The sequence below is a fragment of the Trichosurus vulpecula genome, chromosome 2, assembly GCF_011100635.1.
Source record: "Trichosurus vulpecula isolate mTriVul1 chromosome 2, mTriVul1.pri, whole genome shotgun sequence".
Lineage (NCBI taxonomy): Eukaryota > Metazoa > Chordata > Mammalia > Diprotodontia > Phalangeridae > Trichosurus > Trichosurus vulpecula.
In genome coordinates, this window is record NC_050574.1 from 377,531,530 (window position 1) to 377,543,554 (window position 12,025).

At 38.2% G+C, this 12,025-nt stretch overlaps 1 protein-coding gene across 1 annotated transcript in view; it reads left to right on the forward strand.

The window, feature by feature from the left end:
* The first annotated feature begins 823 nt into the window (after window positions 1-823).
* The window catches only part of SLC37A1 (solute carrier family 37 member 1), a 103,908-nt gene continuing 92,706 nt past the window's right edge, over window positions 824-12,025 (forward strand). The window contains exons 1-2 of the mRNA XM_036744148.1: window positions 824-858; window positions 6,704-6,785. Coding sequence (XP_036600043.1) covers window positions 824-858; window positions 6,704-6,785 — 117 coding nt within the window. The remainder of the gene's footprint in view (window positions 859-6,703; window positions 6,786-12,025) is intronic.

Consider the following 12,025-nt stretch of genomic DNA (forward strand, 5'->3'; position numbering starts at 1 on the left):
AGTTGCTTTGATTTACATGCAATTTTGTTTCCAAAAATGATCTATATGCCACCTGTTTTGTTTTTTTAAAAAACTCATATTTACCCACTAAAAACCTGCAAACATAATTTTCTGACTTGTTTAAAAATTTTCCAATATACTTGTTAAAAATATAAAATGTAACACCCTTAGATTTTCTTTTTGTAAGAATAACATAGTAACATCAGGGATGACAGAAATTAACTAACCATATTTTCTTTTCTTTTTTTTTTTTGCAGGGGGGAAGGCAGGGTAATTGGGGTTAAGTGACTTGCCCAAGGTCACACAGCTAGTAAATATGTCAAGTGACTGAGGTCAAATTTGAACTCAGGTCCTCCTGACTCCAGGGCCAGTGCTCTCTACTCACTGTACAACCTAGCAGCCCCAACTAACCATATTTTCAAAACCTTCGCATAATTTGTAGATGGGTTTGAAAAATGAGAAAGAAGTAGCTTCTTCTAGTAGTACTTCTAGTGAGAGAAAAGAAGGTTTGGAAAAGCCACTGTGGTGAGGGATATGGTGAATTAATTAAGGAGGTGTAAAAGGATTGTCTTTCTGTTGAGGACCCAATTTAGATTATATAATATAAATTTTAATGGAGCTGATCAGCATGATTTACTTACTTTATGTAGCTCCATTCAGCACCATGTTAGCAAAGGCAGCAAATGGTAGGAGTTATCCAAGTCCGAGGTTTGACTGAACACGGTCTTCAAAAGGACAAAGGGACAAGGCACTTGAGAGAAGACGACAGTATTTTGTTGAACTGGTTCCTCACAAGGTCAAGATGAGGAAAGGAGGCTAAGCGATGCAAGGTCTAATGGCCTGGGAAAGAATTGAAAGGTAAAGGGATTGGAGGTTGTGGTTAGGATGAAGAACAGAATTTAGAGTTGCAAGGCAAAGGAAGAGGTGGAATGAAAATAGATTATGATCAGATAAAGGAATTTCAGAGTTCATGGACATGGAAGAATATTTGTGGATGATGGCAAAATTAAGAGTATGTCTATTTCTGTGTGTAGCTATGGAGGAATGGAAGAGCAGGTTCCTGGAAATGAATATGTTGAGGAATTAGGAGGTTAGACTGTTGAGTACCAATATTTTTTGAAGTCCCCTTTTTATAAGGGCAAGAGTTGAGGAAGAGAAAAAGACAGTCTGGGACTGAACTCATTGAGGAAAAAAGAAAAATGTTATGGAGACAAGTATGAAACAGCCATTAGAATCTTTGATTGGGGCTGATAATTATGGATTGCTTAATTTCAGAAGAGGAGAGGTTACTGAGTGATGGTGGTTGCACTTCTTTTCCTAGAAATGGCAATGGAGAGGAAGTACTCCAACTTCTCCACCATGACCAGTGAGTGGGGGTGGGATGGAGGTAAGGAATATAAATGAAGGTGCAACCAGTGCTGGAAAGGTAGACCAGGAAAGCTTTATGATCCAAAGGGGGCTAAGTCTCAGTGAGTGCAGAAAAATTGAGGGAGCAAGAAAGGAAAAGTTTTAAGATGAAAGCTGGCTTTTTACATATGGAGCAAGCATTCCAAAGTACATTGTGGAACAGGTCAGTAGCTTTAGAGAGGGATGTTAGGGAGTAGTTTGATGGGGGTTAAGGATAAGGGAAAAGGCAGTGAAAGATGGAGAAAGAAATGGCTTTGACAATTTTAATGAATGTGTAGGTTTCAGTTATATTGTCCTAGAATATAAGTCCCAGGAGGGGCAAAGGTTTCTCTTTCTTGCAAGGCACTTTGTAAGTAATGACAGAATGGTGTACAGAATTGAGATTAATAATTGATTCAGTCAGTTAGTCAACAAACTTTTATTTAAAACTTACTGTGTTGTAAAAATAATTTTTATAGTTTCTCAAATAAAGGTCTCATATGAAAAATAAAGAACTTTGTCAAATCTATAAGAATACAAGTCATTCCCCAAATGATAATCGGTCAGAGGATAGAAAGTTTTCCAATGAAGAAATCAAAATAATTTATAATCATATGAAAATGCTCTAAATCATTATTGATTAGAGAAATGCAAATTAAAACAACCTTGAGATATCATTTTGCACCTACCAGATTGGCTAAAATGATTGAAGAAGAAAACAACAAATGTGAAAAAATTAGGACACTAATTCATTTTTAATAGAATTGTGAAATGATCCAACTACTTTGGAGAGCAACCTGGAATTACGCTCAAAGAGTTATTAAACTGCTTATACCCTTTGACCCAACAATACCACTACTTGGTCTATTTCCAAAGATGGTTAGGAAAAAAGGAAAAGAACCAATATCTTCTAAAATATTTAGAGCAGCAGTATTTGTGATAGCAAACAACTGGAAATTGCAGGGATGCCTGCCAGTTGGGAATGCCTGAACAAGCTGTGGAATACGATTGTGATGGAATATCACTGTGATATAAGAAATGATGAGCTCAGCGATCTTAGAAAAACGTGGGAAGACTTGATGAGCCCTTTGGTTGTAGAACAATGGATAGACATGCATGAAATAATGAAGTTGCAAAACAAGCAGAACCAAGAGAACGTTGTATGTAGTAACAGCAATTTTGTTTTAAAAACAACTTCAAGCAAATAAGTCATTTTGGCTACTATAAATACACAAATTAACTACAAAGGGCATATGAAAGAAGATGATATCTGCATCCAGAGAAAGAACTGATAAATAGAAATGATTCATATATACATATATATATATATACATACATACATACTTATATATATATTTATACTATTTATAATGTATATTTATATATTTGTACATAGTTGCATCTAATGGTAGCCATCTCTAGGTTTGGGGGGAGGGAAGAAAAAAAGAAATTTGAAATGATACCTTATTATGTACATAAATGGAATAGCAAGTTGCAGATAATATATTTGTGCATAATAATTTCTTGTGCATTTTTTTATTACACTATATTATGGAAATGTTTGTTTTATCCCATAAATTAAAAGTAAAATAAATAAAAACTTTAAAAGAAATTTATTAATGTGCCACACACTGGTATGTACTGGCATGTATAAGTATAAAATACATTATAAAATAAATTATAATTATGTTATTACATATTATATGATATAAACTATATTATAAAATAAGTATAAGCAAAAAGATAATCTCTGCCCTGAAGGAGCTTATATTCTAATGAGGAAGGCAACATAGAAAAGGCAGATGAAAAGTGAGACCAAGTTATCTGGCATGGGAGCATAGTGCTGAAAGTCTGAAGTGCAGCCTGGAGAGGAATGAGACCTGGCTATCCTAGGCATCCTTATTAAATAGAGGTTCTGGGAGAAGCTATCCAGTTAGAAGAAATCACTGGGGCAGAGGGTAAATGCAATGTGTGAATTTCAGGGGGTAGAGTGAACTTCTAGGATGAAGAGGGGGATTATGGAGAAAGTCCAGAATATATCCTAGAGGGAAATGAGAATGAATATTCTGTGTAAATAATTTAAAACTTTTCTTTTCTATACTTGAAAGTCTGTGTGAGAAGAGGGATGTTCTTTTGGATAAGTAGCTATCCTATAAAGCAAGAGTTCTTAACCTTTTTTGTGTTGTGTGGACCCTAAAGCCTAAAGACTCCTCAGCATTATGTTTTTAAATGCATAAAATAAAATACATAGAACTACAAAGGAAAGCAATTTTATTAAAATACAATTATCAAAAAAAAATTTAAGTTCATAGGCCCCAAGTTAAGAACCCCTGCCACAGGACCAATCCAAAACTAAAACATATCCCACCACTAAACTAGCTGTCAGAGATCTACTTGGTAGATCTCTGCCCTACCACAATTCTCTTGCATGATTTTCCTGTCTCCAGACCTCATAAAAGAAAGAAGAAATAAAACTAGTGGATTTGAATACATGACCTCTCAGCTTCTTTGCAGTAGTGAATGCTATGATGCTTTGAAGTGAGCCTTCTCTTTCCATGGGGGCTGTCTGCAGTCATCCTGATCTATACCTTGCTACAGGACCCAATTGGCTTGGGAGGAGAAAGTAGGGCTGATGACTTTGCACAGCCCTTCCTCACTTAAATTCAATTCACTAGCAAGTCAAGGCATCATCTTCCTGCTGTCATGATCCTCTCGGAATGAATAACAATCCACAACAACAACAAACAATCTCTTTCCACAACGACCATAAGAAAGGGGGATGAAGTAAGGAAACTTTGATTTGATCCTTAAATTTTACCGAGAACTTTCTTAGCCAATACCTTTGAGAGGTTGGAAGGGGGTGAGTATTATTCTTATTTTACAAATGAGGAAGCAGAAGTTCAAAAGTTAAAGTCTAAGGTCACAAAGGTTGTTTCTCATCCTGTACCCTTTCTCTGGTACCTGCCTCAGTTATGCTCCTAGAATCCATTTTGGTTCAGTTCATTTCAGTTCAACAAACAGTAAGCAATCACTATGGGCAGAATACTATGCTAGGCTGAATACATACAAAGATTAAGTAAAATGGAATTTCTGATATAAATGGATAGTATAGTCTATAGGAAGACATGACTCATATGCACATAACCATATTAAAGAGGTAAAAGTCAAGTGCTGTGAGAGGGTGGGAATTGGAAACGGATCAGGGAAGGCTTCCTCGATGAAATGGGACGTTGACATACATAAAGCAATAGTTCTCCTACTTTTTAGTCTCAGCACCCCTTTTTATTCTTAAAAATTATTCAAGTATCTCAAAAAGCGTTTGTTTTGTTTATGTGGGGCTATATCTATCAATATTTACCATAATATGGGCTAGATCTATCTATATTTACTATATTAGAAATTAGTACAACTTGATATTATTATGAAAATAAATTTTACCTCCTGGACCCTCTAAAAAGGTCTCAGGGATCCTCAGGCATCCTGGAACCACACTTTGAGAACCACTATGCTGAATGAGGGGAAGGAAGTCAATAGACGAAGGTAGAAACTATATAGAATTTTAAGAGATGGAAGAGACCCTCTGACCCTATCATTTCACAGAAGAAGAAATTACAATGCTAAGAGATTAATCAGTTTTTGCAGAGGTCATAGTTAATGATTGGCAAAATCAGAACTCAAGAGCCGGTCTTTTGACTCCAAAACCAATGCACTGTTTACTATGCCACGATACCTCCTACACCTGTGTAAGTAAACACAAATACCTTGCTTATTGTTGATGCTGTTCTGTCATTTTCAGTCATATCTGACTCTTCATGACCCCCCCTTTTATGGCAGGAGTTTCTTGGCACAGATACTAGAGTGGTTTGCCACTTCCTTCTCTAGCTCATTTTATAGATGAGGAAACTGAGGCAAACGGAGTAAAGTGATTTGCCCAAGATCACACAGCTAGTAAGTGTCTGAGGTCACATTTGAACTCAGGTCCTCCTGACTACAGGCATGGCACTCTATCTGCTGTTCTACCTAGCTGCCCATATCTCACTTAGGATTGCTCAAAAGTTACATAAAATTTTTTAAAAGTCTTAACTATATTAAGTGTACTAGAGAAGTAGGCTATATAAAGTAAGTCTGTGGAGAATCATTTAGTAAAACAAATAATCACCATTTAAGATATATGTCTTACAAATTCAGTTTTGTATGTCTAGTATGCTAAAGCAACATATTCCTGAATACATTCTTTATTTTTCTGTAAGCTCCCTTCTCTCTTCTGTCACTGCCACCACCCTAGTTCAGGCTCTCATTTACCCAACACCTGTACATTAGCCTGCTGGTTGGTGTCCCTGGCACAATCTTTCCTTACTCTTCCACTCAGCTGTCAAAATGGTCTTCCTAAAGCCCAGATCTGACCAAGTCTGTCTGTCTGTCTGTCTGTCTGTCTGTCTCTCTCTTTCTCACACACACACACACACACACACACACACACATCCCTCCAGTGACTCCCTATCACCTCCAAGGTCAAATATAAAATCTGTTTGGATTTCAAAGCTCTTCATAACCTGGACCCCTCCTACCTTTCCACTCCTGTACTCATATCCAGTGTAGTTGGCTTCCTTGCTGTTCCTAGAACAAAAAGACATCACATCTCCATGCTGTGGTTTTTCTGCATGCCTGCAGTTCTCTCCTCACCTCTGCTTTCTGGCACCCTTGACATCTTTCAAGTCCCTCCTGAAATCCCATCTACTCCAAGATTCCTTTCCTGCTCCCGCTTATTCTAGTGGCCTCCCTCTGTTGACCGTCTCCAATTTATCCTGTCTATATCTTATTTTGATATACTTGTTCTTACCCAGACATGTCACCCCCACTAGGTTGTAAGCTCCTTGTAAACAGGAACTGGTTTTTGCCTTTCTTTGTTTTCTCAGGACTTGGTACAGTGCTTTGCTCGCAGTAGCAGCTTAAATAATACTAAGTAGAAACTTAATAAATATTTATTGACTAATTTATAAAAGATTAAAAATTTTCTCATGTATTATAACATTCCACATTTTAGATAATTATTTAAAAGCTAGTATGTGAATTTGAGTAAATATTAAAAATATTTAAAATTATTAAATTAAATTATTAAATTAAAAATATTAAAGAGATAACATAGCTGGATTTGCATTTTTAACAGCTATTTTAAAATGAATTTTAAGAGACCTTTTTAAATCTAACATATGTACATTTAAAATGAATGTAGCATTTATGAATAGACTGTGTGCTATGTGATGCTTAGTTCAAGCTTCTTATATTTTTCATACATTACCACTGTTCTGTTTTACAGGTACAGGGCCTTCATTTTTGTCTTGACCTTTTTGCTGTATGCAAGTTTTCACTTATCTAGGAAACCTATCAGCATAGTTAAGGTAAGAAACTGTAAAATGAGTTCATTCTGTAACAAACTAACTATGAGTCATAAAAGGAAGTAGTTGCTATAATTTGTAGGGGAGGGGGATAAGATAATAGAAGGCAATTTTGAAATGTTTCCTTGTTCCAACCTTTAAAAATTCGCATTTTGCATATGACTCATATGCTGGTGGTGATATAGTGCTATACTGGTAAGTGGGGTTGCCAGGGGGTGGTCATTAACTCTCATTCAACCTCGGCCTTGTGTGGGTTGTGTTACTCCTTGTCAACCACTGCCTCAGTTTTTCCCTTGGGTTAATAACTGTTTTTCAGTCACTACCTTGGCTCCTGCCCCCATAGAAGAGTGTTTTTTTTTTTCAAAACAACCATTTCCCAATAATTGTTGGGGGAAAAAGAGGGAAATGGGAGTGTACAAAACCCCACCTTTCATACCATTCCCAGATTTTAACATCTTCCCCTGGGCAAAGCAGCTAAACTCATTTGCCTAATTCTAATTTTTTCCCCTCTAACCTGAGTTGCAAAAAAAAAAAAAAAAAAGGAACTAATCATTTTCATTTGATAGCTCAAGCTCTAGTTAATCTGTGGTGAAATATATCTCCTCATTTGCTTGTGGCCCAGCTTTGTAGATGTCACATATACTTTTTTCTTTGCTGAGATAGCAACATAGCTTTATTGTCACATGGCCTTCAGGACAGCATCTGCATGCATAATAGTCTTTCTGGACTGCTAGTGAATACTGAATTCATAGACAGTTTAGCTACCCATCTCTGGCAAGCAGGATTTAATTTGGCCCTGATCAGGATATGTCAGTGCCTTGTTTTTCATCCTTGAAACTTTGCTAGAAGCATATTGTGAACTTACTGACAGCCCTCTTCAAAGCCAAGAACTCCAGGTGGGGGATAGGACAAGTTTCACTGTCACTTAAGCTTCTGCTGGTAAAGGCAACTGTTGTCTTGTGACTGTCACATTTTTTGTACAAGTCTGCTCCCAAGCCCTCCAAACTGTGCATCCACTGAACTCCAAAGGGATTGTTTAGTTTTAACACAAATCTTTCTTGCCCTTCAGCTTCTCTTCCATTATGTAAGTACAATTGAGATCAGAAGTTTAGCAATAAACTTGTTCTAACAACCAGCACTCAAATTCTAGAAAAGTTCAAAACGTTTAGTAGAAGTAGGCATTTTCAGAATGCTTCTGTCTTCTCTGGGGCACTCACTAATGAGTACATGCCCTCAGGAGACACTATCATTTGGGACCGGCTTAACTACAGCACCCTCTTCAGGTTTGATGTTGGGAAGAAATGAGGCATTCTCGGGTCATTAAAAAGTTAACAAGACAAGGTTTGCTTTGCGTTAAAACAGCAAGGATAAAAAAAAAGAATCAACAAGGTTGCAACAAGGACCGTGAGATATCAGCTTCTCTGGAGGCAGTTCGCCTTGTCCCTGTATGAAAAGTCATTTGGTTAGCAGGGCACTATATAAGTATGGATGACATAAGCCTTTAGGTGAACAAGAAGCTGCACCAGGAAAGCACAGGACAATCAGATCCAGAACCACCTTATTGGTTTTTTTAGCGAAAACTAATCCCTGTTTTAAGAAATGGAAAAAAAGAGATCAAGGGGGGCGGAGCCAAGATGGCGGCCGAAAAGCAGGGACTAGTGTGAGCTCCCCGCCGAGTCCCTCCAAAAACCTATAAAAAATGGCTCTGAACCAATTCTAGAACTGCAGAACACACAAAACAGCAGAGGGAAGCAGGGCTCCAGCCCAGGACAGCCTGGATGGTCTCTGGGTGAGGTCTATCCCGCATGGAGCTGGGAGCAGAGCAGAGCCCAGCGTGAGCAGCGCGGACCAACCAGACCAGGAGCTGGGCGGAGCAGGCCCTAGCGAGCTGCAGCAGTTACCAGACTTCTCAACCCACAAACACCAAAGACAACAGAGAAGGTTAGTGGGAAAAGCTGCAGGAGTGGAAGGAGTTCCCCTGTCCGCTACTGCCCCCGGGGCAGCGGAGGTGGGGCAGCTACAGAAGTACAGCTGCAGTTGCTTCCGGCCCCAGGCCCACCTGGTGGGAGGAATTAAGTGGCAGATCAGAGCAGGAGTGCAGAGCCTACTGAAGATCTAAGTCCAGTCTAGGTTGGGGGTTCTTGGGGAAGGAGGACTGCTGCTGTGGCAGAGCTGGCGCATCCCCCCAAGCGTGGAACATAGAACTCTTTAGTCTACAAGCAGTCATACCCCACTGAAAAACTCAAGGGTCAAGTTAGTTGGTTGGGAATATGGCTAGGCAGTGAAAACGCACCCAGATTCAGTCTGAGACTTTGGAATCTTACTTTGGTGACAAAGAAGACCAAAATATACAGCCTGAAGAAGTCAACGAAGTCAAAGAGCCTACAACAAAAGCCTCCAAGAAAAACATGAACTGGTCTCAGGCCATGGAAGAGCTCAAAAAGGATTTAGAAAAGCAAGTTAGAGAAGTAGAGGAAAAATTGGGAAGAGAAATGAGAAGGATGCGAGAAAACCATGAAAAACAAGTCAATGACTTGCTAAAGGAGAGCCAAAAAATATACTGAAAAATATACTGAAGAAAACAATACCTTAAAAAATAGACTTAACTCAAGTGGCAAAAGAGCTCCAAAAAGCCAATGAGGAGAAGAATGCCTTGAAAGGCAGAATTAGCCAAATGGAAAAGAAGGTCTAAAAGACCACTGAAGAAAATACTACCTTAAAAATGAGATTGGAGCAAGTCGAAGCTAGGTGACTTTATGAGAAATCAAGATATTATAAAACAGAACCAAAGGAATGAAAAAGTGGAAGACAATGTAAAATATCTCATTGGAAAAACCACTGACCTGGAAAATAGATCCAGGAGAGATAATTTAAAAATTATTGGACTACCTGAAAGCCATGATCAAAAAAAGAGCCTAGATACCATCTTTCAAGAAATTATCAAGGAGAACTGCCCTGGTATTCTAGAGCCACAGGGCAAAATAGAAATTGAAAGAATCCACTGATCGCCTCCTCAAATAGATCCCAAAAAGAAATCTCCTAGGAATATTGTCGCCAAATTCCAGAGCTCCCAGATCAAGGAGAAAATACTGCAAGCAGCCAGAAAGAAACAATTTGAGTATTGTGGTAACATAATCAGAATAATCCAAGATCTAGCAGCTTCTACATTAAGAGATTGAAGGGCTTGGAATACGATATTCCGGAGGTCAATGGAGCTAGGATTAAAACCAAGAATCACCTACCCAGCAAAACTGAGTACCATGCTCCAAGGCAAGATATGGATTTTCAATAAAATAGAGGACTTTCAAGCTTTCACAGTGAAAATACCAGAGCTGAATAGAAAATTTGACTTTCAAACACAAGACTCAAGAGAAGCATGAAAAGGTAATCAGGAAATAGAACAAGAAAAAGAAATTGCAAGGGACTTAGTAAAGTTGAACTGTTTTGTTTACATTCCTACGTGGAAAGATGATGTGTATGATTCATGAGACCTCAGTAGTAGGGTAGCTGAAGGGGAATATGCATATATATATATATACATATATATATGTATATATATATATGTTATATGTTTATGTATATATATGTATATGTGAGTGTGTATGTATGTATATATGTATGTGTATATATAGATAGATATAAATAGATAGATATAGAGAGAGAGAGGGCACAGGGTGAGTTGAAGATGAAGGGAAGATATCTAAAAGGAATAAAATAAAATTAAGGGATGAGAGAGGAATATATTGAGAGAGGGAGATAGGGAGAGATAGAATGGGGTAAATTATCTCACATAAAAGTGGCAAGAAAAAGCAGTTCTGTAGGAAGGGAAGAGAAGTCAGGTGAGGGGGAATGAGTGAATCTTGCTCTCATCAAATTCGACCTGAGGAGGGAATACCATACATACTCAATTGGGTATCTTACCCCACAGGAAAGAAGAGGGAAGAAGATAAAAAAAAGGGGGGGATGATGGAGGGGAGGGCAGATGGGGTTGGAGGTAATCAAAAACAAACACTTTCGAAAAGGGACAGGGTCAAGGGAGAAAATTCAATAAAGGGGGATGGGTTGGGAAGGAGCAAAATATAGTGAGTCTTTCACAACATGAGTATTGTGGAAGGGTTACACATAATGATATGCATGTGGCCTATGTTGAATTGCTTGACTTCTTAGGGAGGGTGGGTGGGAAGGGAAGAGGGGAGACAATTTGGAACTCAAAGTTTTTAAAAACAGATGTTGAAAAAAAAAAGTTTTTGCATGCAACTAGAAAACAAGATACACAGGCAATAGGGCATAGAAATTTATCTTGGCCTACAAGAAAGAAAGGGAAAAGAGGATGGGAGGGGAGTGGGGTGACAGAAGCGAGGGCTGACTGGGGAACAGGGCAACCAGAATATACACCATCTTGGAGTGGGGAAGGGAGGGTAGAAATGGAGAGAAAATTTGTAATTCAAACTCTTGTGAAAAATCAATGCTGAAAACTAAATATATTAAATAAAAAAATTTTAAAAAAAAGAAATGAAAAAAAAAAACAATTCCTGTTGTGAGAAATGGAGAAACCCTAGTCTTACTGCCTACCATATCCATAGTGGAAAGGCCCTGAGGACTTTCTATCATTTAGCTGCTTTCAAAGTTTTTATACTCCTGGCACAGATAATACTAACAGGAAAGGGGAAAAAATACTATACTCCCAAGAGTAACCAAAAAGGAAAAATAAAGAGGAAAGCGGAAAACCCAGAAATTTTAGATTTTTTTCTCCCATTTGAAAGATCCAAGTCTCATATCAATAAACGATTTCATAAGTTAGGTGATATCATAATCTTTGAAGTTCACAAATGGGCCTCCTAATACAAGTTAACGAGGTTGAGCTAATGAGTCAGAGTAGCACCAGGAACATATGCATTAAAGTCATCTGTGGTAAAATGAATAATAGGTTATAAACCTCTTACATGCAAACTGTCCCAGGATTTAAATTGATACTAAGATTCTCCCAATGCTGACACTCAATATTCCCTGGCTGTCCCACCAAAATCTCCCCCTTCTACAAATTCTTCAACCCCTTAGAGGCCTCTGTAGAGGGGCTGCCCCCCTTTTTCCACAGAGGCTAAATAAGGAGTCTCTCTCACTCCTATTCAGTGACTCTACCTCCAGAGTCAGGTATGTGACCACCTTTCTTCAAAGTAAATACAGATCCACCATAGTTATGCAGTGACAGTTTAACCTCCCTTGTGCTTTTTTTTACCCTAAGC